At 40.9% G+C, this 26,562-nt stretch overlaps 1 protein-coding gene and 1 long non-coding RNA gene across 7 annotated transcripts in view; one reads left to right on the top strand and one right to left on the bottom strand.

Annotated features, from left to right (window-relative positions):
* LOC140648893 (uncharacterized) overlaps positions 1–1,117 on the bottom strand; it is a 35,092-nt gene extending 33,975 nt beyond the window's left edge. For all 3 annotated transcript variants that reach the window (XR_012041377.1, XR_012041376.1, XR_012041375.1), the window contains exon 1: positions 789–1,117. This is a non-coding gene — a long non-coding RNA (uncharacterized lncRNA). The remainder of the gene's footprint in view (positions 1–788) is intronic.
* Positions 18–25,849, top strand: HMGN3 (high mobility group nucleosomal binding domain 3). Of its 4 annotated transcripts, none has more exons than XM_072855343.1 (6): positions 18–559; positions 16,256–16,306; positions 22,229–22,258; positions 22,883–22,930; positions 25,237–25,347; positions 25,464–25,847. In XM_072855343.1, the coding sequence occupies exons 1-6, from the start codon at positions 545–547 to the stop codon at positions 25,593–25,595; spliced, it is 387 nt and encodes a 128-aa protein (XP_072711444.1). In that variant the 5' UTR covers positions 18–544; the 3' UTR covers positions 25,596–25,847. The 4 variants fall into 4 exon arrangements, with proteins under 4 accessions (XP_072711444.1, XP_072711443.1, XP_072711441.1 ...); XM_072855342.1 differs by having other exon boundaries at positions 37–559; positions 25,234–25,347; positions 25,464–25,837; XM_072855340.1 differs by lacking the exon at positions 18–559 and adding an exon at positions 813–1,063 and having other exon boundaries at positions 25,234–25,347; positions 25,464–25,849.
* The last annotated feature ends 713 nt before the right edge of the window (positions 25,850–26,562 follow it).

Here is a 26,562-nt window from a genome sequence, read left to right as displayed (position 1 = left end):
AGTAATTCAGCCGTACAACGAGCACTGCAGGGGTTTTGAGCGGATGCCGTTCGCTGCTCGCAACTTGCCCGATGCGCCCAGACCCCCGCTTCGCCTTCCCAGCCGCTAATGACGAACCGCGGCACCGGGCGTGCCGCCTCCAGGCCGCAGGCGGGCTCCCCCCGAGGCGCTCGGCGGCCGGCCCTGCTGCGCTCCCCACCGGGCCCGGGGCCGCGGCCGGCCCCAACGGTCCCCGCGCGGCCGGCCTCTGACCCGCGCGGGCTGCCCCTGATTAGCCCGCTCCCGCCGGCGAGGGGGGCGCGACGCAATTGGGGAGCCAATCAGAAGCCGGGGCTGCCCCGCTCTGCCCGCCCCGTCGGCGAGGCGGGCGCTGGCGGTGGGGGCTGCCGGGGGCGCCGGGGGCGGCGCGGCGGGCACCGGGCGCGGGCAGAGCTGCCGGTACCAGCGACGCCGGTGTCGCCGCCGCCGCCACCGCCGGGCGGATCCGCGCTTCTGCCGGAGCTTCTTTCGTCGCTTTACTTTCGCGGCCCGGAGCAGGGACATTATGCCGAAGAGAAAGGTAAGGCGCCCCGGGCGTGCGGCGGGTCCTGCCTCCGCGCCTTCCCCGGGCAGGGGTGGGGGGGCTGAGCGGGGGCCGGTGGGTGAAACGCGCGATAGGGGTGGCGGGCGCCTGCTGCTCTCCCGCCGCCGTTCCGTTCCGGAGCCCGCGGATTGCTCCCGAGCCCAGGTATTTTGCTGCCTGTTGCAAGCCCCCTCCACCCCTCCCCGCGCCGCCGCCCCCTGTTTACTTTCCCGGTGCCGCGCGGGGCGGCGTCGCCCTCGTCCCCGGGGGGTGAAGTCGCTATCACAACTCCGGCCCCCCCCGCCCCCCTCCGCCGCCGCCGGGGAGAAGCGCTGCAGCAGCTGCGGCTTCGCCCCTGGCCCCCGGCGGGAGGAGTTTCCTGCTTGCAAACTCCGGCGCCGCCGCCGCGGGGGGAGCGGCGGGGAGGGGTCAGCCCCCACCCGGGGCGGCCGGATGGGATCCCGCCGCCACCTCCCGCCGTGCCCGGGTGATGGCTCCGAGGTAAAAGGAGGAGGGGAGAGGCAAGCCATGTTTAAAACAAACTACACCCTTCTCCTCGCCTCCCGCGGCAGACCCGTATGTACCAACTCCGGCGCCCATCCGGGCAGGGCCCCCGGGGGCGGGGGGCGGCCGCCGCCGGGGCGGGGAGGGGAGGCGCCTGGCCTCCTGAGGGAGCGCGCGGCCCCCGCCGGGCCGGGGCAGCCATGGCGGGGGCGGGGGGCACGGCCGGCCCCCGCCGCGGTCCGTTTTTTGCTCTCGGGAGGGAGCCGCCGGCGGGGGCCGCTTGTGAGACCGCGTTCCCCAAGGGAGGGAAACTCAGGCGGCCCTTCAGCCGCCGGGCTCGGTGTTGTGGGGTTTTTTCTGTCCCTCTCCTGCCTGCTTGAACGCGGAGCCTTCGCTGCGCGGCGTCCTGGTCGCGGGGAGCTCTTGCGGTGCTGGCAGAAGGCAGGCTGAGTGCGGACGGGGGCAGCCGGCCCCCTCCCCTGCAAGGTGCGGGGCGGAGGAGGCGCCCGCCCGGCCCCCGGGGGTGGGCGACCGAGGGAGGGCCTGCTGGAGGAGATCCTCGTCGAGAACTTACTGCCTGCCTTCTGCCCGTGCTGACTGGGTGTAGTAAGAGACTTGACACTAATACACACGATGACAAAAAAATAATAGCTGCAGTCCCTTAATTTTAACTAGGTCAACCAAGGCAAAGCAATTTTGTGGTTTTGGGGATTTCCCAAATGTCACCTGTGGCCTCCTAATACACCGTATCTGGGCTGGGGCTCAAATCTGTTTTAATGAAGTTACAGGTAAATGATGACTTCCAGGTTGCTCAGTGTTCGGTTCTTGTCCTTTCCCTATTCCTTATGGGAGGTAGCAAAATGTCAAATTGTCAAGTACGCTACTGAACTATTTAATTCATAGTTAAGAACCTGATTCCAGTTCTGAAAATGGATACAACCGTGGGGTTGTATCCCCTGCCTTTATTGGGATAACTGGGCTTGAAGTTACTGAATGTCGGCCGGTTTTTCCTCTTGCTCTTCTGTCGTTGCACCCTCGCGTAGGCCTCACATGCTTCTGCTCTTTTAGTGCCGTTGCTTGTCATCAGGAAAAAGTTTAAAATTAGCCTGTGCCCATAGGACTCTCCACAACTTTGGAAACCTTGCAAACTTCCTACCCTGTTTCCTTTGCCCTTCTGTGTTCTTATGTTATGGATAGTGTTTCAGGCTGTCCTTCCTAAGAGGGGATAGAGTCAAAGTCACTCATGTAGGTTTTTGTGGTCTGTTGTGAAATGTTTATTAAGAGTAACTGTCTTTGAGTAGTAAGTCCATGAGAACATGTCTTCTTTCTAGAAGATTATAAAAAAGGTAATAAAAACATTGCATATGGGATCAGAGCAATGGAGATGAATTTTAATGGCGCAGTATATTTTGATTTACTTAGTATTGTATGGGTAAACATTTAAATGTTAAGATTATATATGAAGTATGGGTTTTGGGAAGCACTGCTTCCAGGAAAAGTGTATGATTAATAGCTTTGCGTTTTGAGAAAAGTGGAATTGCCATAAGTGTTCTACAATAGTCAATTTTATTCCAGAATAACATCTATAGAGTGAGAAGTTAGTGATACAGCAGTAGCTGAATAATTACACCAGTCAGCTTCTACACGGAGACAAAACCATCACGTGCAGCTAGTAGTCAATTCTTCTGTTAAAATTTCCAACTTATAAAAAGGCTGCTAACACTGAAAGTTTTATAGGGAAATAAACATCAAAAGTCAAAATGAGAAATTTTCACAGTTATGGGCGTAAGTAAATAAATAATACTGCAGAAAGGGTATGAATCCACCTGTACCTGTTTTTGTATATGCCTTAGTTATCTTAACTGTCTGGTCCTTTTTGTTTGCTTTTCTTTTCATCTCTGATTTTTTTCATCTCTATGTAAACTGAAGTCAGTTGCTGAGTCCCTGGCCTTATGTTTATTAAGAATATTATGAACAAAAACACGTAGGCTGTCTCCCCTTCGTTAAGGGGCTGCGGCCTAAGGTATTGTGGTATCGTTAGTCATCGGTTGAGCATCACGGGGAAAAGCAAAAACTTACTGTGTGTTGAGATGGTGTTAAATACTGCGCTAAAACAAAAAGAGGTTGAACTCTGGACTCCTTCTGTCAGATTTCTGTGCCCTTTGTCTGTTGTAATAACATGTTGTGGTGTGAACATGGCCTTTCACAAGAAGAATGGCATGCCAGTGTGGGATAAACCAGAATGCTTGTTGTGGTATTGATAGCAATGAACGCCTTGAAATGGATTGAGATGTTCTGTTTTGTTGCTTGTCTTGCTGGAATTAGCTCTTGGGTCATATTGGAAAACTCCTTGACCTTGAACAGCCCCAGTAAAACGCAATGTTAGCCATAAAAGGATGAAGAACCATTCTGTACCTGATGACAAGGAGAATCCTGGTATGGTTACGTACACCCATGTGCATAAGCGTACATATGTCAGCTTTAATGTGATCATCATCAAGATGAATGCTACTTGCACCTTTATGTAGAATGTGCACCGTCTCTGAGGGATATTAATAGGTCAAGGGGTGACTTGTCCAGTATTGAATGGGTGGGGAGCCTCTGTCAGATAGCTGGGGTTGCACTCTAAAATCATGCAATTTGTTCTTTAATCTGACTCTATGCAATGCGACCTGCACCTCACATGTTGTTTTGAAAACAATTGCAGAATCAGATGTGAGGACTACTTTTTCTTAAGTCTTTTTTTTAATATAACATATTTGAATATTGCTGTTGTTTCAGAGCAAATAAAAATATCATGGTCTATTAGTAGACTCTTTGCTGCCTTCTTGTAGTCAGGAGTGTTGGTTTCTCCAGTATAGTCAATGCTGTGAAAATGTAGTAGAGAACATCTGTGGCAGGTTCCTATTCAGTTATGCAAACTCACTTTCTTTAAAGTCAGAGAGACTAGTTGGTTATATTTACTACAGAAAAACAAACCCTCTGGATGTTTTGCTTGGAATGCTGCTTCTTTAGTGGAAGTTAGAAGGTGCCATATTCCAGGGTTGTCCTATTGTAGTGCATTTAGTTACATGATCACATGATAGGGGTTTTTTGTGGGACTCCTACCTTACTAGTTGTTTTGCCAACCAGGTATCTAATCAATCTATTTTCTAATCCTTGTGGTTAAGTGCATGTTCTTACATGTACTAACCTAGAGCTGTTAAATTCTACTTAAGCTTTTTTGTCTGGACCTAAACTCACTGCTCTTTTGAAATCCTTCTGCATGTTTGAGTTTGCATTTCTGAAGTGTTGTGAATATTCAGAGAGAAATGTTGTTCCTCATCTACTGATAGGGAAATGGGGCACAGAAGTAAATGGTCAAGTTGTTGGAATGGTCCCTTCATCTTGGATTCTCAGGTTAAGATGTCTGTCCTGATTTTTTTATTCCCCCTAATAAGCACCTCCTGCACTCTGAGTGGTGCATTTGTTGTTACTTCTCCAAATTTGTTGTCTTGCTTCATGGTGTGAAACTGAGGAACTCGCAGTAGTAACCAGTTTTCTAAAATTTTGTCAGAGCAACTTGTATGTGGTCAAACACCAATTAACTAGTGAAGCTGAGGGTCCTGCAGATGACAGCTGTTTGCTGTGGCTCTGAATGATCCTGCTGTCACTGTTTGTCTGTGGAATGAGGTGTAGATCTTGTGCAAAGAGTAGCAGGTGAGTTTGTGTTCATAATGCAGCAATATGAAGCACACTCAAGTGCTGTTGAGCTCCACTTCATGTCCCTTCCCATGTTTTGATACTTCAGCTGTGTATCAGCCCATGTCAATTCAACATACCAGCATCAATGTAACATAGTGTTTTTTTCTGCTAAGGTTATCTTCATTTTGAAGCTACTTGGTAGGAAAGAAGCTGCAGTGATGTTGTGGGGACTCACACCTTGCCAACAACTTGTTTCGTCACTGGGGTTGGAAGCTCTTGGTCTGTAGCAGAGGCACTCTTCAGTTTATCCTAGAACACAACTAACAGGACACACTCTGTTAGCAGCAGGATGCAGAAATGGGGGAGGTTCTGTATTTTATTTTGTGCTCTGTAGGTGATTATAGATTAGAAGGGAAGAGGGGATCAGTACCAGATCCAAATGTCTTGGCTGCTGTCCTCTCCCCACTCCCATTCTGTCCCACTTCTCTCTCCAGAGTTTAGCTCGAAATCCCCCTGCATTTCATGCTGACTGCTTCCTCCTTTCTTCTTGTGCTACATGAGGACTAAGAGCAGAAGTCAGAGCTCTGAAAAGGTAGTTTCTCTTCCCACTTTTCCGTTAGATCAATCCTAGACCATTCAGTAACTACTGGAAAACAGGCTAGGCAACAGCAGAAGACAACCTTCTTTGCATCTGTGTCACTGAGGTACCCCTGACTTTGACAAACTCCTACCTAACATGCTAGCAGAGCCCTCAGGTGGGCTTTTACCTTGGGCATCCTTTTCAGGGACAGGTAAACCGATTGTTATGCAGAGATGCACTTAACATTCAACCAAGCCAAATGGAATAGAGGTGCCAGAGCATCTTAAAAGATTTTAGGAGTCTTCTAATACAAGGCAAAAGGATGTTTTGTCACTTACCAATTTTAGAAATTGTACCATTTGTACTAAACTTGTAACTACTGAGAATTTTAAACCTTGATGTATTTAAAGCAATTGAAAACTGCTTAGTTGGCCTATTCCACCTATCTGTTGACCAGACTGACTCAAAGGATCTCATCTTTCATAGAAAAATTAAGCAGAAAAGATTACAAATTTTTATCTGCGTATGGTACACTTAGATGTAATCCAGTGTAGCATTGTTGAGTGGCACTGAAGAAAAAACATGCTTGAGTAATGCAGCTGTGCCATGTTGCAATAAATTATGTTTACAGGGCTATTAAATACATGCAACAAATATTTGTCCACATTTTATGTTAAAGATACACTTATTAATAGCTTAGGAAGAGCTAATTATATAATTTTAGCTATGACTGTTTTTTAGAGTTATGGAGATTAAAAACTCATTGACCAAGGATTTATAGATCTAAGATGTTTCTGATCGTTTTATACAAGTCTGTAAAAATCTAATCCATTTATCAGCAATTGATAACAGTGTATATAAATTTTCTTCTTAGACCACACTGAAATACAATTGGACTTAATGAATGGGCAACCTAAAAATTCTTAGGTTTTCACTGAATTGTCAATTAAAAATCATTCTTAATGCTCCTTGGGCGCATTAAAGCGTGATTATCTGTTGAGGTGCAGCCAGTAGTGCAACCTACTTTGTAAGTCATCGCCTCTGAGTTCAAAATTAAGCAGGTGAAGGTAATCTTTTTATATACAGTAGTTCAACACACCAATGGGGGTAACATTATTTTGTATTCTAGACTATCAGTATTGTTAAGTTTAAAAAATAAGTCTTGTGTGTAAATGGAATGTAGCAGGTATATGCTATTTAGTTTAAGGCTGCTTTTCTTCTGTCTTACTTGAAAAACTTCACTTTCTCTGCTATTTTATACCCAAGCAGTAGCTGTGTATAGGCCTGGTATGTTCCAAGGTGTATCCTTGTTGTTTCAGAGAAATTGTATGTAGTTGAATTTTTCTTGACATGACTGTAATATTGTCTTTTGTGTAGAGTGTAAGTAAACCAGATCCAGAGATTTCTCTTGGAAATTAGCACTTCGTAGAATCATAATGGCCACCATCTGTTTTCTGTTCTTTAACTGCACTAAGCTAGCACAGTGATTTATCCCATGGTCCAGTAGCCAAAAAGGTGTTTTCAGGTGCTAGACTTACATTTCAGGCCATGATCCTCTTAATGCTTGTTTACTTAACAGGTTTGAACGTGCTTTGGAAAATTTTTTTTATCGTGGATCATTTTACTGGTCCAATTTAGAGATGCTGCAGAGTGGCACAATGAATGTTTGGTAACCTGTTAGAAGGGAGTAGGGCTGGGAATGAGCAATGGGCTGCATGCAGAAGTAAGATGCTCTTATACCAGTTTTATTGTTGGCAAAATTGGCAGCGTGGGACTTTACAGTTTGGACTGTAGTTCAATAGATATTTCAAGCTGGTGTGGACAGGCCAGAAGAAGCAATTCCAGATACTTATTCCTGTCCTTACTGTGGTTTAACCTGTGGTATATCAGATGTGTTTGAGAGAGTTTTTGGCCAGACCTGTCTGCTGATCAGGTTTCCCATACCTTGGCACAAAGAGTTGAGCTGGCTTATTGGCAGGAATTATTAGGTGGGGAAGGGCAGAACTCTTCTTAGCAGCAGCCAGGCCTTAATCAGACGGCAGCCTTAGACAGCTTTTCTTTGTTGTCCCTAACTTAGAGTGCATAGAGGAGTATTCTTTAATTCATTAGAATAATCAGAACAACTCAGTGGTAAAGTTGTGTCCTTGCACAATTGGGTGGGGAGCACGAGGCTTGTGTTTTGGTTTAGTTTTTTTCCCCCTTGGTATCTTTGGAAATTACCAATTTTCAATTAATTATTCCTGTAACTTGGAGATAGAGCTCCTGTCTTCCTGTAGTAAAGAGTGGGTGTACTTGGTAACAGTGAAAGCTGCAAACATAAAATGCATTGTTCCCTAAGAATGTTGGGATCTGTCTGCACAAAAAAATTGCATATGCTCCCATCAACATTGGCTTTACTGGGACTGTTGCGTATGTTTGCTCTTCCCACTTAGCTTTCTCTGTTGTCCTAATGCTGCCCAAGTTAGTAGTAGCAGACAGTGTTTCCATAGTTGGAAATCAAGTGTCTAACAATGTTTTTACTTCTGCAGTGTTTTGTTCCTCTCAAGCCGAGTTGAAGAGAGGTGTTGGTGCTCTATTTGTAGTAGGAAAACATCCTTTATCTCTGTTGCATCCTTTCTTCCTTATCCCACCTGCACCCTCTTGGAGACATTTTACTTTTTTCTTCTCTTGAAACTGCATTTAGGTTGTCTATGAAGCTCTCCATTCGGGCTGTTGTAGCAGAGCAATACTCCTGTTAACCCCAGATGGAATTATTACCGGGATATAAGAGGTCAGTGTATCTAACGCGTTATACCAGTTGTGTCTCTGGTACCTACCTCTTACTCATGGACCTGCTATCATCATCTCAGAGGTTTGGTGTTCTGTGGCACCAGTTGGTTGAAACAACAACAAAAAAGGTTCTTTCCTAGATTATTGTGGTTTTATCACAATTATGTCCTCTGGGAGGGGAGGAATTCCTCCCCTTTTTTCAGTCAGAGTACTTTTCTTTGTCAGAGGTCACTATTTTCAGGAACCGGTTGTTATTGAAAGTAGTTGTCTAAATTTAATCTCTAAGTAGATAAAATAAATTTTAATCTTTTTTCAGAAGTATTTTGTGCTAGTTTTGCTTTGTAGATCTAATCAGTTCTATTTAGATACAGATTTTGGAACCTAATCTTCAAGGATTCAAAAACTTTGGCTCTGTATGTAGACTTGCATGAGTCGATCAGCTTCATGTCACTTGCAGAACTGGCATCAGCTTTGAAAGGTCAGAAATAATATTGTTAGGGATTGGATTTCATCCATCATATTCTTTGAATCTGCCTTTTTATTTTATGGTGGCAGTAAAATGGTTAAGCAAATACTGAGACAAGAATTTACTTACTACCTAGCTGAATTCTCACGTTTGGTGTTCAAGAGAAACTGAACAATTTCAAATGCACTGTGCTCACTGCTCCCATGGCTGATCTGTATTTTTCAAAATGCAGCTGATTACTTCACTGTCTGAAAAAGGAACTGTCTGGCTAATTTTAAATTACAATGCTGTTTTTTTAAATCTGAGCCTCTAGAAACTGCTCTTCCTTCTTCACTCTGCTATAGGTAGAAGATGTCATATTCAAAAAACTGACTACAGGGAAGACAAACTTGGAAGGAAAAATAAAAGCCAAACCAGTTGGGAGACTTTTAAAATGTCCCATCAAATTTAAATGTGTTTTAAATTATATTGGTCAATCTTTGACCTCTTTGCAGTGGGAATAGCAAAACCTCAATCTACAATGAAGGAATTTCCTCTTTTGGAAAAGCATTTATTCTTACTAGTTTTAGATATCTAGAAATACCCCAGGCCTAACTTGGTTTCTGTCTCTTCTGCCTATTCTGGAAGAGCGTAATGCTCACAGAAGTTACCTGTTAAGAATTAAGGAATTTAATAAAATGCATTTTCTGAACCTACTGATTTTGTTTATAACTGGACTGTTTGTATTGTTATTTTCTCATATATTCTTTAAAAATGCAATGCATGTTAATTAGTCACTCTGTTTGGCTTGAATCTCTAAGCAAGAATGGAGACTTTGATCAGGAAATGTTTTCCCTGATTTTTTTTTCTCTAATTGCTTATTAATACCGGGGGATATTAATGGTGGTCTTTATATTTAAACTTTTAAGTACCATTTGTCTTTTCAGAACTTTATGATCTTGACATTCTTCCCCAAAGAAGTAGAAAATTAAATATTCTGCTTTTAATAGATGTAAGATGGAGGGATTTAAATTCTAAAAATGACATATTGTATAATATTTTATTGTAATACTTCTTAACAGAAAAGATTAAAATATTATGTACTTAATAAATATTTAAGCAGGTTTTTTTGTTGTGGTAGTTCTTTTTATGGTGAAGAATATCTGTACATATATACAGTACATTAAAAAAAAAACACCAAACCCTTGGATTTTTTGGCATGCCTTTTTTTTTTTTCCCCTTTCCAGGATCAGGCTCTTGGTAGAAAAAAGAAATGAAGGGGTGTAGTAGGAAGAACCTAATTTCTTAAAGCACTTATTAGGAAGAATTAATTTTACTTGCAAAGTTCATTCACATTGGCTTGGCAGTAAGCACTGTTCTATCCGCTGAAAACATCAAAGAACTAGCTATAAACAAAGGTTAATGATAAGATGCTGGAGGAGCTAAATGAGGAAACAGTGGTTAGAAGGGTGTTGCAGGAGTTGGTTGGTGTTAAATTAGTTGACACATCGTCTTCATTAATCTAAAACAAGAAATAAACAGCATTTTAATTACATTATGAACTGGCACAAAATTCAGAGCTGCTCTGAAGACAAATAATTAGATGATGTAGCATGTATGGGGAAACAATTCATTGAATTAGATTTAGTCTAATGCAGAGTTCTACTCACACGGAAATAAGAGGAGGAAAAATTTTAGGAAAACCCTCAAAAAGGCTTAGGACTCGATACGTCTTCTTTTCTTGCACTGTGGTTTTGTTGCAAGCTTTTATCATGTTTTGGTTGGTGAAAAAAGTTGTTGGAGGAATGACCAAAGCATTACATCATGGAAATTGCAGCTAGAACAACGAGCCAGGAAAGTGTCTACAGGCAAATCCCATTGCAGGCAGTGTATTGAGATGTGGCTGAACAAAACAGCTTGCAAAGAAGGGAGGAAACGCTATAGAGAATACTCAAGTGCTAGGATGGTTAAGGCTTTCCACCTTTCTAACTTCTTAATGTGGTAGTTTGAATGAAATTGGCATCTGCTTTTTCGTGGTGTGTTGGTTTTTTGTGGGTTTTTGGTTTGGGTTTTTTTTTAACATGGGTATGAAAGGACTCATTTCTGTCCCATCAGAGCCAAGGTGTTGAGTTTCAGCTAGTAATAAGATCCTTCAGAGAATGAACTATCTATTTCATTTTATAAGCAACCTTCTGTACTGACTGTTACTTCTCACATACTTGTATTCTCATTCTTTATGCTTTTTAATGTACTCCTTTAAAATAGTACAATCTATTCATTTAAGTACAAACAAAATATTTATCCAGAAGCTGGTCACTGCAAGTTCAAACATGTACCTTTGGCTATCTCAAACAGACATCAATAACTTCACTACTTTGTGTTACTTACTTTACTCTCATTACATCCTGCTTATATTACAGGGTTTTGATTAGAAAAATTGAAGCTTTTTGTTTCTTTTGTGGTGCATCTCTCCCAGGTAACCCAGCTTAAGAACAATAAAAAAAAAGGAAAATTGCCTGTATGTTCTATTAAATGTTTCTTTAAAACAGTTATCTAGTTTTCTGTTTTCAACTTAACAGTTCTGTAATGGTGTTGGCATTGCAGATACCGCAGTATTGTCCTGGTGTGTGGAAACACTGGTTCTTAGGTATACTTCACAGCTGGTGAAATGCAAAAACAGTGTATACAAACAAGCTCAATTTTAATATTCCTTTGATTTTTTTAATGTTCTCTATAATCTATTAATATTCCTTTGTTTTGTCCAATCCTCTCAAAATAATTTTCTAGGTTGTCCTTAAAAAGCGGTGGGGGGAAAAGCAAATTAAAAAAAAAAAGCAGATTGCTGATAGATACAGGGGATCTTCCATGCAGCCTTCCAGGTTAATCTTGTGGTATAAAAGTTGTGCAGCTCTGACAGATCTTACAAAGCTTAGCTACAGCTTAATTTATAATTTTAGTGCTAATATGTAGTGCTAACTGAGGTACGACACAATGTGTGGTCATCTGAACCTAAAACTTGCTATTGGTTCAAATGTCAAATGCATATTTAGAATTAGCCAGTCAGCTTCTTTCCTTCTGTGTACCTCTGATTGGAAAAAAAAAAAATCACTATTATCCATGTCCTTATTTGCTTTTTTATTTTATGTGTCTTGTCTCTCATAGGCATCCATACAGTATCAGGCACAGCAGGCCTATAGGGACTACTTTATGAGTATAACGCAGGCATATGACGGAGTACAGCTGAAGAATTACTGAGGTTGGAGTACTGCCCTTGTCAAGTGATTCAGTGCTCGCATTGGTCTTTGATTTTGCTGCACAAAACTTGCAGTGTGGACAGTCCCGCTGCTGACTAGTTTACGATGTAGGGCACAGTATCCAGGGTGCATTTTAATGTGACTGGGGTGTCAAATGAAATACGGTGAGCCATAGCATTACGTTATGTGGAAAAACGTGCCAAGGGGATGGGTTACTTAGTACGTTTGGTTGCTTTGAAACCAGAGTTCCTTCAGTAGTTTGTCACTAGGACAAAGGATGGAGGAAGGGGTCCTGTGGAAGAGTTAGGGGCAAGGACTTAAAGATTTTGGTGGTATCTACATAAAAGTCCTGTGACTTCCAGATACTAGTGCAGAGACAGTCACTGTGTGTGGCATGCCAAGTTGTTTGGGAACTATGCTTGGCTCAAATCCATTAGTGTACAAATCTCTCTGGTCCCTAGGGAGAAGAGAAAGTACTGCAAAAACTAGCATGAAGATCCACATCAGCTGGGACTCACGGGAATGTCTAAGCGGGACTCACAGAGGGAAAAATAAGTTTCTGTTCCTCTTTTAGCAAATATACTGTAGCCATATCTGACATACATATTTTTTTGGTGTGTCTATCAGCTTAAAGCATCCCAGGCTGCTTGCAACTGCCCCATGCCACTTCATTCTTGTCTGTTGTACTGGCTCAATTGTTTGTGCAGCTGTGCAGTAAAATGGTTCTGCTGGAGCAGGGAAGACTATATATTTATAATTTGTATATATATTTATAATATTTATACACTTGTTTAAGCAGCATGCTGTTTTTCAGCTGGATCAATTACCTTGTTCATGACATGGCCTCCCACACAGCTCTGCCAGCATACTGGGGAGCCAAGGCCCTGGGAGGATGAGCACAGCCTCCAAACGCCTGGACTTGTAGTGACTGCAGAGAGGAGGGAGCAGGTCTGAAATGGAAATGAGAATGTGTCAGAACCCCTTGCTGCTTATTCACACCTCTGAGATTATTACTGTGCATGACCCTCCATGGAGGAAGTTATGTGGCCTTCAGAATTGCTGTTGGATTTTTTCTAACTTGAGGGAAGCTGGGCTAATTATCTAACTTAATTGAAGTTATGTTGTGTGATATATCATAGTAATATACGGTGGTTGTGGTTGCATTAAGAGTATTTTAATATATCCCATCCCCCCCCCCCCCCCCCCGCGGTTAGCTCCATGAGCAGTTTTAAAAATCTGCTGTGAAGCAATAATATTGGCATCTAAAATCAGGCTTCCCTGTCTATCAGAGATGTAGGAGACTTGTCTTTCATTAGTGCTAAAGAGAATGGGGTAAATTACTGTATGTTAACCGTGCAGTACTGCAGGGTGAGAGTTTGCTCCTGGGCAATTGCTGCAAGGCTATTGGCATATGGCAGTGCCATCTTGTGATGATTTAGCCCTGTTTCAAAGCTCTGTGGTTCCTAAAAGCGAAGCAGGGTAAAACAGCCTGATTGTGGAGTGTCAGTCAGTTTCATTTAGTTTATGGTGAGTTTTTTAGCCTGGCTTCTGAAGGAAATGAATCATGCCATCTTTCTGTCCCTACCCTTGTAAATCTTGAGCCTCTTGGCCGCTATGAGGAAAAGGTTATAAAATCTGAGAGAACTTTCATATCAATAGGTGCCCAGGACAGGAAGGATGCTCTTCGAGTTCCCTCCCAGGGAAAGGGTGCGGTGCAAGTTTGTTAGACTTGAGAAAATTCATATAGGAGAAACAGATGTTACAAATTCATGGGCTACAGAAAAGCTATACCCAGGGCTTGTACCCTATCATGAGCTGAAGAGGGAAGTTGTAGGAAACAAGACGTTGTTACTGACAGTGATCACGGAACTACTTATTTTTGTTTTCCTTATGGCTTTTGATGCTCCCAGCATCACACCATCAAGCTGTAGCAACTCTTTAGTAACCAAACTGAAAGGCTTTTAGGAATGCAAACCTGAAACAATCCTGCAGGCGGCTGGTGAGGCTGCAGTAGCGTAAGGAGCAGTCAGGCTCCATTTTGGATGTCTGACTGTTGCTATTCTGAGTTGCTCTATGCTGCGCAGTGCTGCTTAACTTCCTGCTGTTTTCTAGCTACTTAGATGATCAGTCCTCGGCTTTTTTTAAACCAGCTGCTTTTGTGGCATGCTTCCTTTCTGTCAGGACAGTGCACAGTAACAAAGCCACATTTTATTCTCTGGTGGGGGGTGTCTTTCTGTAAGTGTGTTAGAGCCCAGTGCCAGGAGAAGGCAGTGGTCAACTTCTGCAAACTAGCCCGTCTTTTTCTTTGCTCCAAGCCATAACTGTATAACTCCGAGACATTCTGTGTCAAAATCTAGGGGAAGGTTTGGGTTAGGATTGAAATGGAAAGGCAAAGGAAAAGATAACTAGCCTGCTCCTTTACTGACTGAAAAACAAAACAGCAACAAAATTGCCTTCTCTGCTGCCTGTTAAATGTCTTTTTGAAACACATGCCATTCTTATAGTTCTCCTCTAACTGCTGCTGCTCACTGTTTTTCCATTAATTGCTTGCTCCTAGGTGGAAACCCAGTCATTTGCAAAATGTGAAGTAAAACGTCTTGAGTTGTAAACAAAAGACAGAAGCTTGATTTTTTTTTCCACCTCCCCCCTACCCTCCTGCAGTTTAACTAATGTTTCTCTAGTACCTCTGGAAGACCAGCGTTAGAACGGTCAGGTTGATACTTTCTTCTTGTGAAGAAACATGTTTGTCCCTAATTTTCCTGTCAATGTCTTGGTGTTTTACTGATTTTTACTGTTCTGATGGAGGAGATGAGATGAGGGAAAGATACTGCTAAAGCTTCCAGCTGAGTGAGTGTTGTGGTTTAGCCCCAGCTGGCAACTAAGCACCATGCAGCCGCTCCCTCACTCCCCCCCAGTGGGATGGGGGAGAGAATCAGAAGAGCAAAAGTAAGAAAACTCGAGGGTTAAGATAAAGACAGTTTAAGTAAAGCAAAAGCCGTGCACGCAAGCAAAGCAAAGCAAGGAATTCCTTCACTGCTTCCCATGGGCAGGCAGGTGTTCAGCCATCTCCAGGAAAGCAGGGCTCCATCACGCGTAATGGTTACTTGGGAAGACAAACGCCATCACTCCAAACATCCCCCCTTCCTTCTTCTTCCCCAGCTTTATATACTGAGCATGACGTCATGTGGTATGGAATAGCCCTTTGGTCAGTTTGGATCAACTATCCTGGCTGTGTCCCCTCCCAGCTTCTTGTGCACCTGGCAGAGCATGGGAAGCTGAAAAGTCCTTGACTAGTGCAGCAACAACTAAAACATCTCTGTATTATCAACACTGTTTTCAGCACAAATCCAAAACATAGCCCCATACCAGCCACTATAAAGAAAATTAACTCTATCTCAGCTGAAACCAGGACAGTGAGCCTGAGGCACAAAAGGAGTAAATGAGGTAAAGAAATCACTCATTTCAGTAATGCTGTGCTTTTTTGGTTCATCTTATCACATCTCATTACTAGTTAAGTTCATGTTTGGGAAGAAATGTGTTAAATTTCTCAGGGATTTCAAAAGCCCTAGTGGAGCAAACCTCAGATTTCCAGTTCATACTGTTGTGCTACCAACTGCTGATTAGATGGAGCTCCCACTGGAACCTGTGGATGCTTTAGTTAATTGGCTAGAGGGACCACTGAGGGATGCTGTGTGATATGATATGTATTTACCTGGTGATGATCAGTCCTTGTGTTCTTGCTTGGAAAATCTAGAATAGCTTTGGTACAATGCTGCTTGTAAGTACTAATGTAAATTTGCCAGGCTTCTTTAAGGTGCTGCAAAGTACAGAAAGAAGAATCTTCACTGTAATCTTTGTCTTGCTGTTGCCTGGATGCTTCTAAGTCTGTAATAGAATAGAATCACAGAATAGTTTGGGTTGGAAGGGACCTTTTAAAGGTCATCTAGTCCAACCCCCCTGCAAGAGCAGGGACATCTTCAACTAGATCAGGTTGCTCAGAGTCCCATCCAACCTGACCTTGAATGTTTCCAGGGACGGGGCATCTACCACCTCTCTGGGCAACCTGTTCTGGTGCCTCACCACCCTCATTGTAAAAAATTTCTTCCTTGTATCTAGTCTAAATCTACCCTCTTCTAGTTTGAAACCATTACCCTTTGTCCTATCGCAACAGGCCCTGCTAAAAAGTTTGTCCCCATCTTTCTTATAAGCCCCCTTTAAGTACTGAAAGGCTGCAATAAGGTCTCCCCAGAGCCTTCTCTTCTCCAGGCTGAACAACCCCAACTCTCTCAGCCTGTCTTCATAGAGGAGCAGAATCACCTCCGTCGACCTGCTGGCCACACTGCTTTTGATGCAGCCCAGGATATGGTTGGCCTTCTGGGCTGCAAGTGCACATTGTTGGCTCATGTCCAGCTTTTCATCTGCCAATATAAAAACACTGACTTAATATTTTCTTTCAGTCTCCAGAGGGTGCTGAAGGCAAGGATGCAGCAAAAGTAACTAAACAAGAGGCAAGTATTTTTCTTTTCTTTTCTTTTTTTTTTTAATTTATTTTGGCATGTAATTATTTAACTGGAGATCCGCAGTCTTGCATATCAAGACTATGCATTGCTCTGGCACTTCTAGTGAGGTGTTGTCAGTGGGCATAATGACAGTAAACCACACTTGTAGCTTATCTGGCATAATTTGGTTTTGGTGCACTGAGGATTCATACAACTTATTAGTACACAAAATAAATTTCAGAAACACTTAGGGCTTTGATAGACAAACTGGTGGATTTTGTGGCAGCAGAGTAGGATGTTACTGCCTGGAACTGTTGCTCTGTCTCTAGCAGGTTGGCAGAAGAGGGTTAATGCACACACCTCAGCCAGTCTACTTCAAAACTATTCTTAGCTTAAGTGACTGATGGAAGGGTGTCTTGAATTAAGATACCAGGCTCTAAACTGGAGCAGCTGACGCATTTGTGTCTTTTCTTTGTCTGAATTTGTTTTAAAGGCACAGTAACTTCTGCCAGAGAAGGCAAGGAGACAGCTGGTGATACCTTGACCTCTACAGAAAAGTTTGCTAGTTTGTTTGTCACAGCCCTTAATGTGAATTTAAAAAACAGGTAGAGAATTGTGAGGATTCATTTTCTTAGGTTGTCATCTTTTGTGGCAGACAAAGTTAAATCAGGACCTTGAAAAGAATGGGTGAATACTCAAATGAATTAACAATTAATTGCTCTTCTTGTGAATCTTTGAGCATATTTGAATAGGAAAAATAGTCTAATGAAGTTTTACACTTTCTGAATTGAGAAGTTGGTTGTTGCTCAGTCTGGCAGAAAAGGATGGTACAGTAGAAATGTCAAAATATTTCAAACAATAGTAAAGTTTACAATAAGCTCCTGAAAAAAACAGGTAGAGTAAAAAAGAGGTCTGAGAGGAATAGATTTTGATACCTCAGTATCTTCCTATGGAATTTTCTAGAAGACAAATTAGTTTCTTTTTCATAAAGTATGAAAAGGCTGACTAAATCATAGTAAAAAATATAATCTCCTTTGCTCTGAATGAATGTTTTTCTCTGTCCATATTATTAAATATTATTTATTCAAAAGCCAGAAAAGTAAAAGTTCCTTCCCCTAAAAATTTGAGACCTGATTGCTAGAATAAAGAAGAAAGACCAAAAAGCTTACAGAAATACACAGGCTCTCTGGAGAGAGCCTGCCGACTCTGAAATATGAGAGCTCTTAGAGTAGTCTTCAGTCAAGGTGAGATAATAGTGGCTGTTGATGCTCCAGGTTAAAAACAAACAAACAAACAAAGATACTCTCAGTAGATACACCTGTAACTCTTAGTGTGTGAATGAGGAGAATAGTTGTAGGATTAGGTTAGAAACTGTGAGAGCTCTTGGAATAGGTAGAATTTATGTAGGAAAGGTGGCTTCAGTCTGAACCAAAACAGACCTATGTGGATGGCACTGAGGAGATCTTCTGAACTATTTTAAACATCTGAGGGGAGACTGGCAAGTTCTTGAGACCAGCTAGGGCGAAGGCAGAGCTCCCTATCAGGTGGAGAGCAGGGGCTAGCACAGAAGCCCACAAGATGCAAACAGAAGTTTGCATGTGAAAAGGTAAAGAGCAGTCTTAAGAAATAAAGCCCTGTTTAATTCATGCCAATGAAAACAGGCAGTCAAGCCAAAATGCAAAAGCTGCAAATCTAAATCTGGGCAACTTGGACCATCTGGCTTAAAATGAGGACATTGATATAATGGGCAACTCAGAAACTTGCTGGGACACTGTGACACCACGGCACAAATTATACAGGCTTGAGAGCTAAGTTGCATTAGAGTTAGAATGGCTTTCTGTTACGTGTCTTTAATATTTCTCTCGATTAATTGTATCAATAACTACAGCAGAATCCTTTATGGATTGCCAAGCCATGTGTAAATGGGGACTATATAGTGTAGAAATTGTGCCAGGTATCATCTGACCACAATAATAAAAGTGGCAATGGGATGTTAAGGGAGATCAGAGAGGCTCTGAGGACAGAAATAGTGTTGATGGAGATTTCAGTTACCCTTCAGAGATTTGGTAAAAGGCTTGGGATGGCATTACGAAGACAAAGTTAAAACTATAAATGCTTGCTTCCTGGAGGAACAAATCAAAGGACCAATAAAAGGATAATTAGCTCTTTATTTGGTCCTCAGTAGAATCTAGGAGCTAGTTAAAAAGACAGTTGTCGGAGAACTATTCTGTAATTGTGACCATAATATATTCAGGTTCATAATTCTTGCAGGAATGTAAGTGCAAATAAACTCTGCTATGGTAAGATTTGATATTGAGAAAGTGAATTTTATTAAAAATGAGAGCCTGTTAAAAGGTGCTGCTAAAAAGTTTAATGGTTTCAGGTGGCAGAGAGGCATTGTGGTATGTCATGCTAGAGGCTTGCAGAAGTGCATATTATTTTTCAAAAGCCCCACTGCCCTCCCAAAAAAACCCCCCAGAATGGCTTACTAGCAAAATAAAGGAAACTTATTATTTTTGAAAGGGTTTTTTTTTTGTATTGATGGAAAATGACGAGGAAAGGAGCAAACCCTCCAGCATGGCAAATGTGAAGCTGAAAGACGGTAATGAAACTTCTACTATGGAGAATTCTTACAGAGGTTCTCACAGTGGAGCCTTTTCTCATGGGTATAGGGTTGGAGGACATTCTTTAATTGAGTGTGAGTGAGAACTAGACAGTATTCACCAGTGATTGCCAAACTGTTACGTGCAGTATGTAATTTACTGCTTGCATTGGCCTCAGTACCAGAGTAACTGAAGGTGATGAAATGCTCCCAGGACTTTAGATAAGGGATTCTGGAAAATAAAGCCTGTGAGTCTAACTTGCAAAAGAAGTTTAAAAAAAAAAAGTATATGTGGACAAATGTATAACGGGAGAATTGACACGGATTTTGCAGAGGAAAGTCATGCTTCAGGCACTTGAGTTCTTTGTAGAAGTCAAGAGGTATAAGGTTGATAACATGCCGATTGATATAGTTTACTTGCATGTAAAGAACACTTTTTGCTAAGGCTTCCCAAGCAGGTTCTTAAAGAAGCTAAGCTAGCATGGATTAAAGGGAAGATCTTCCTAAGAGTTGGTAATAGATAAAGATATGAGAAGAGAGTAGGGAAGAAGTAGTTAATTGTCATAATGGAGGAGAATTATCAGTGGGGTATTGGAAGGATTTGTGTTTGAGCTTGTGCTGCTGAATATATTCATTTAATGATCTAGGATAAGAGGTACTGGAGAAATGACAAAGTTTGCTGAAGTTTACAAAAAATGATCAGGGTAGTCAGGAGTGAGAGAGACTGAGAAGGCTGTTACGTCACTGATAACTAGGTGATAAAATGTCAGTAGAAATTCAATATGGAGAAAATCAAATTAATACATGGGGGAGGGGAAGACACAGTGAAGGTCACCAAATCAGCTGTTAATCGGGAGAGATTGTGAAGTCCCAGTGAATAGTTACTAGAAAATGTCAGTTCTTCTAAACAAAAGGTAACTAGAATATAGGAAAAAATACTAGAGGACAGAGTGTGAAACATCAGTGTATCACAATATTAATTTGTTGTGCTCCCAGATGTGGGACTAGTAAATGAAGTTCTCTTGACTCTTCCTCAAAAAGGCCATGATAGAATGAAAAGGATACCAAGTATGGTGGGACAAACAGAGGATGCAAAGCAGCTTTAAAAAAAAAAACAACAACAAAAAAACCCCAAAAACAAACACAACCTAGAATTTCTAGGATTCTTGACTTTATATATAACAGAGGTGTGATAAAATCATCAGTAACACAGAGAAAGGCAGTTAGGGAATTATTACTCATGTAACCGGAAAACAAGAGTAATCTAGTAAAAGTAAGAGGCAAGAAGTTTAAAGGAAAGACAACAGAGGGGGAAGGTTTTGCTTTTTCTTCTCCACACAGTGCATAATCCTGTTATGGAACTCACAGGATGTTATGGAAACTGGTGTAAATGGGTTCACTAGGTTATTAGACAAATTTATGGAGAAAATGACCCTTGGGGGCTTTTAAACACATGATGTGGATATAATATCCAGGTTGGAAAGTTCGCAACTGTAGATTGCCAGAAGCTGGCACAGTAGGAAAGCGCAAAGTGTTGTTCTGTGTCTGCTCTGTTTCATAGACGCTTTCCGTAGGTGTTTGCTAGTGGGCCAGTGTCAAACAGACTATTGGGCGAGCTGCTAGTCCCTGGCTTAGTACAGCTGTTTGGAGGGGGACAAGGGTTCCAAAAGCACATTAAAATGTGACCTTTGCTGAGTTGATTGCAGTTCCCGCCTTATAATCAGATAACACAAAATAAATACAAAATCTGAATGAGAACTAAAATGACTTACCCATCAGGCATTTTTAAAGGACAGAGGGTTTACACTGACTTTCTTATGGCAATACAGGCCTTCTATGAAACCCATCATGGAACAGGAACAGTTGAGGAATATGGGAAAGAATTATAATTTCTCTAAAATGACATATTATCATTTAAAAAGTAGATGCTAACATAACATTCCAATGCCCAAATGCTGAGGGATAGAAATCATCAGTTATGAAAACAGACTTGTAAAAGAAGATGCCTTGAGCTAGGAATTCTTTGATTACCTGACCAAGTGAAATGCTTTATTTAACCTGTTGTAAAATAGTGCTAGGCTGCTTAACAAGCAGTTGATTGCCAAATTGCCAAGAAAAGAAAGGTTTACTTTTTTTGTTGTTAATGATGCATAAATATTTGATAGCTGAAAATATCTTTAGGTGGTTTTTGACAAGACTTCTATTTTGCTGGACACAGATCTGAACTATTCTCTACTGCTTTCCATTAAGAATACTTAAATGGCTCCAATGAATACAAATTACTGCATTCTTCAGATATTAACAACAGCTTTTTCCTGCTGCAAGATGTGTGGAGCCATGTTTTTTGAGCTCAACTTAAATGCTTAGTATGTAATTAAGAGGATATTTTTATTTGCTTTTTAAGCTGTGTTACATTGGATATTTGTTGCAGTTGAGTTGTCCCTTTATTTTGGCTACAAGTGTGATTCCAGTTTTATGACATAGACCAGACTTTAACTCTGATAACTGTGCTGTGTAACTGGATCATGGGTTCATCTGTTTTAATGAATACAAAAATATTATGGACAAACTAATGAGCTTACAACTGTTTCTAAGACTTAACTCATCTTCAGTAATAAATTTATGACAAAGAACAGAGTGAAATAAAATTTAATAAGGAAGGTGTGTTGAAGTGATGAAGAAAGGTGGAGGAAAGCAGAATATCTGACTTTCTTCTTCCCTTTTGAGAATTATGTTTAAATAGAAGAAATAATGTCTCCTCTCATCCTGCAGCTGTCTTTGTGCACCTGGACTCTCGGATTGAGTGTGTGGGGAACTGAGGAAGTGGAAGGACTTAGTTTCATGTTTTGAAATTTTAGCACTCTGATATCCTCTAGGGAAGGATGTTAACTTTATTCTGCTGTTAATCAGATGGTATTTTTACCCACTATTACAAGTAGCATCTGCTAGATTATAGAAACATCATTCCAAATATTTATGAGAAAGGTTCAGTGTCCTGTGCAAGTGTCAAGCTTGCTGTATTTGCAAACCTTTCATAGAGCAGCAAGGGACTTGGAAGTACTTGTAAAAGAGGGGCGTGGGGAGTATTTAACCGTATGGAGATTTAGATGTTATAATTCCTGAACAATTTTTATTACTAATTTTCACATCACTTTGTCCCTTTAAAATTTTGATCGTCCAAGATGAGGAAGATGTGAATTGTGTTCAGCAATAGAGACGTATTTTGGTAGGGGCATATTTTATGCTGTCACCATGAAATGACTGATATTACGTTGCTTTGGATACTGTTTGCTGTAAGCCTATAAAAGTTTTCTCCTTTTTTTCTGTAGCCCACAAGACGATCAGCAAGATTGTCAGCTGTAAGTATGTATAACACCTCTTGGTATATACTTTTCTAGGCACATATGGTTTCTCAGACCAAACAGGTTTGTTATATTTTGCTTGATTCAGTTTTTATTCTTGCTGAGGGATATTTAAGAACTCTAGAGCTAAAGTTATCTGTGTTTTCTTGGTTTCAGGTTTCAGGTTGTTCTGACAAAAGATGTATTTCCCCACCTCAGTGCAACACTGTCTGTTACGTGCAGTATTGACTTCGTACCGTTTTGCAGGCTGATGTTAGTTGTGGAAATGCAACTACTTCTCTGGGAAGGAGAAAGAGCTGTCCTTCAAGGACTTCATTTGATGCCACTACTAGTATTTGGTTTTAGTTCCTCTTCTCTGTTAGAATGTATCTGACTTATTTTTTTGATAGTTACTACTAATCTCCATGTTTTACTCTTAGAATGACCCTCAAATTGCTTTGACTCCTAGATGAGTGAGCTAATGAAAATGTGTGTGTACAGTGATGAGGTGCATTAAGGTTTTTCAGTCTTTTTCTAGATGCATACTAATGAGCAGAAAGTAAGGGAAGGTGTGGGGTGGAGGTGGCTGGCTGGCTTCTGGTAATATGTCTAACACATTGTGCAACTAAAAATGTTTTATAGAAACCTGCTCCACCAAAACCTGAACCCAAACCAAGGAAAACCACGAAGGTAAATACTCTTCTTTTTAGTTGCCATAATTGTAGCCAATAGTAAGCAAGTATACTCCTCCTTTGCCTTGCAAACAGGTCAATTCACAGCGTTTTTGTGAGGCATTTGCTCCCCTGCTCTCCCCGCAGCTTCTTCCCCCCCCACCCCCGGAAAAAAAACAAATTAGATCATTCTTTTCTTTCTGTTCCACCCCTTCCTGGCCTCATTACTGGCCCAAACAAAATGTCTTGCCTGTTTGATATGCAGACCATGTTAGTTTGTAGTGAATTCCTAGTTTAAGAAGAATCTTTACCTTTCCTACACCTTTCCTGAAATATACAGGTTTGGTTGAGTAACCTCTACCTGAAACCTAGCAATTTCTACAGTAGGATTTGAGATTACTCTGTGCCATCCTGTTTCCTTGTCTAGAGGGGCAGTACTTCATAGTGAAAAACTCTTATCTGTTCTTGAAGCCTGACTGTTGCTGAGAATGCACAATTAAAGGTGAAATTAAATATATTTAAATTGAATGGTTTGCATTTTCTAGGCCAGTTACAGTCAAATTAAAATCTTATTAGTGTCTGAAACACCTTTTCAGGATTTCTGCATGTAAATCATGTACTTCAGAAACTGTGGATTTATTTCTGCCCAAGGGGAACGTTAAATAAGAGCAATTGCTTTATCAGAAAAAAAACATGCTGGAAACTGAGTCTAGCACTCCTCACACTTACATTTTTCAAGTCCTTTTATTGGTATCTCAGTTGAGCAAGTATCGGTATACCAAGCCCATGTGTGAAAGTAAAATTCTATGACTTTGAATACTTCATGATTCATCTAATGAAATTGCCAGTAAAGTCTTGCTGAGTCCATCCTGCTCCCCTCTTAAAAGAAGTATTAATAAAGAAGGGAATATGGTAGCTTCTATAGCATCATGTACACATTGTGAAATGAGCTCGGTGTTACGGAGTCAGGGTAAGCTGCGTGAGAGACATTTGAAGCTCATTTCAGGTGACTCGAATCCTTTATGATGTTATGCTAAGCAACTTTTTAATACAGTAATCTGCTTTTTTCCAAAGTCTAACTGGATCACATTTTAAGGAGTATATTAATCTTGGTCTCCTAAACAGAAAACAGCAAGTGTGCTCTCTGAGCCTGCTAGTAAACAACCAAAGATGGTACAGATTTGAGATAATTTTTAGTGTTAAAAGCTTGCAAATTACAGATTTACTAAGTCAAGTCCTTAGCTCATTCTTTTGTAGGTAAAGGGTTAGGACTATACTCACAGCACCAATAAGCTTCTCAGTGTGTAACATTGAAGCTGAAGGGTGAAAGGAGTAGTTCAGGCTGCCCTGGAACTAGGATTACTGGTACTCCCTCCTTACCACCCTGCTCCTGTATGGGGATTGCTGGGGAAAGGTAGCTAATGAAGGGAGACTGACTTTAATATCCCTGTTCACAGCTACTGTTGCCATTTTGCATGGAGAATCTGGAGCAAATGATCACATGGATGATCTCCACAGTGTTTATCAGAACTACTTTAAATACTTATGTAAAATATTCAATGAAATACCATTTAAATTTTTATCCCATTGCACTTAAAATCCTTAACCTATGTCTCTACTAGCCTTAGATCACCAATATAAATATGTACATAGAGTAAGGATTAAAAAAAGTAGACTTCAACATACGAATTGTTTGTTTAAGAGCAAATCTCCAAATGAAACTGTAGCTGTTACAATAGTTCCTTTTGATAAATTCTCTGCTTTGTGTTGCTGCAGATAGAATTCTATCAGTGTTTGCCTCCCTAGTATGTTGGTTGGTTCTTTCATTGACATGGAATGAACTTCACAGATGTTACCAAACTAACAAAAGGACAGCCAACAAAAATGCTTAATTTTTAAAATCTAATTTAATATTTCATGTTAATCAAAAGTGTAGTGCTGTTACACAAGCAGTGTTGTTTGTGCTTGGCTGAATAAGCTTTCAATATACTATAATTGGATTTGTTCATACAGATATCTTGTATATACCTCTGTATATACAGCTCAGCTCTACCAAAATAATTTGAGGGGTTTTTGTATCCCTGTAAATTAGCAGAAACAATAAAGAAGCAGACATTAGGATTTTCTAGAAATTTTGAGAGTCTCAATATAACTTTTGTGGATATAAATTTTCCAGGTTGTCTTTAGCTGGTTTTCTGTTTCAGTCCAGCACATGCAGCTTGCCAAGGTTAGCTTTTTAGTTCACATGAAGGTTTTTTGACAAAGATGTAGGGTGCTGGCTACTCATACAATGTCTGTGCCCATGTTTTAATCTTCTGTCAGAAGGAACCTGGAACAAAGGCCAACAAAGGTGCTAAAGGGAAGAAGGATGAAAAGCAAGAAGCTGCAAAGGAAGGTACTACACCATCTGAAAATGGTGAAAATAAAGCTGAAGAGGTACTTTCCACACATACCTCCTGCTGATTGAATCAGTGTTTTTTAATTATTCGGCCTTTCAGACATTGATAGCATGTTCATAATGTTTCTTTTTATTGCCCATAATGTTATTGCAGATTCGCATCTCTCGCTCAACTGTTAGTGTTTCAACATCCAGAGGTGCCCCACCCAGCACACTGTCAGTAAAAGGGCAGATTGAAACAGTGAAAGTTAAGGGTACGGTAGAGCATTCAGCATGTGTGCAGTGAATAGAAACAGATAGTAGTGTGGTGCTTTTCAGTATGAACAATGGAAGCTGACAGGTAAGGCTTGTATTGCTTTTGAAAAGCTGGGACCAGTAATTTAAGAAAAGTGTGTGAGTGTACCTGTTTTGTTTGTGTAAATGTAATATGGACATAGGTTTGAAACTGAGCTGTTGCAAATAAAAAATCGAAGGAGTAAGGGTAGTTTGGGTATTTAGGTCTGTAATGGCAATTTCCTACAGTAATTAATGTCTGTCTTTCTTCTCCACAGGCTCAGAAAACTGAATCTGTAGGTGACAAGAATGAATGAAATATCATGAAAATTTTGGGTTGATTTTATGTACCTCTTGGACAACTTTTAAAAGATATTTTTATCAAGTATTTTGTAAATGCTAATTTTTTTAGGACTACGATAGTTGACATATTAAACTGTATATGAACATTTCCCTTCTCATAACAGTGCTTTTAGAAATTCCCATTGTTGCAAAGTAATATAAATATCAACTTAATATTGCAAGGTATGTGTAAAATTAGATCAGCATTCCATACACTTGCTTTAAGAAATTAAGTCTTGTGCATATGGTGATGTTTTTACTGTGCGTATTTGAATTTTTCATGCAGTTTTTCTAGAGCAATAATCAGTGGTGCTTTTGTACTTAGGGTTTATGTGATTTTAATGAAACATGGATAGATGTGGCCACCTGCTGACTATTTTGGGTTCTTTTAATGGATTAAAATAAAAGGTCTCCTTGCCTGCAAAACTACAGCCTCCTAATGTTTTCTCTAAATCTGAGGAATGCCTTAGTCATATTTTCAACTGTTACAAGGAAGACTAAATGATTTAGCAACAATTGTTTTGCATGCAGTCTGTTTGCTTTTTTGCTGATGTCTGATTAAAAAAATACCCACACAGGAGTAGCAGGCTGGGATTTTCAGTGGCCCACAACTTAAGGGACTTATAGATACATTCTTC

Source organism: Ciconia boyciana, chromosome 3 (genome assembly GCF_034638445.1).
Source record: "Ciconia boyciana chromosome 3, ASM3463844v1, whole genome shotgun sequence".
Classification (NCBI taxonomy): domain Eukaryota; kingdom Metazoa; phylum Chordata; class Aves; order Ciconiiformes; family Ciconiidae; genus Ciconia; species Ciconia boyciana.
Note: the sequence above shows the minus strand (reverse complement) of the source record. Positions and strands in the feature narration are given on the sequence as shown.

Bases quoted from the DNA above. Each gene is read 5' to 3' on its own strand.
- HMGN3 (XM_072855339.1), top strand. From the start codon at position 1,016: ATGGGATCCCGCCGCCACCTCCCGCCGTGCCCGGGTGATGGCTCCGAG. The intron at 16,307-22,228 runs GCAAGTATTTTT...TTTTTTCTGTAG, and splicing joins CAAAAGTAACTAAACAAGAG to CCCACAAGACGATCAGCAAG. The intron at 22,931-25,233 runs GTAAATACTCTT...ATCTTCTGTCAG, and splicing joins AACCAAGGAAAACCACGAAG to AAGGAACCTGGAACAAAGGC.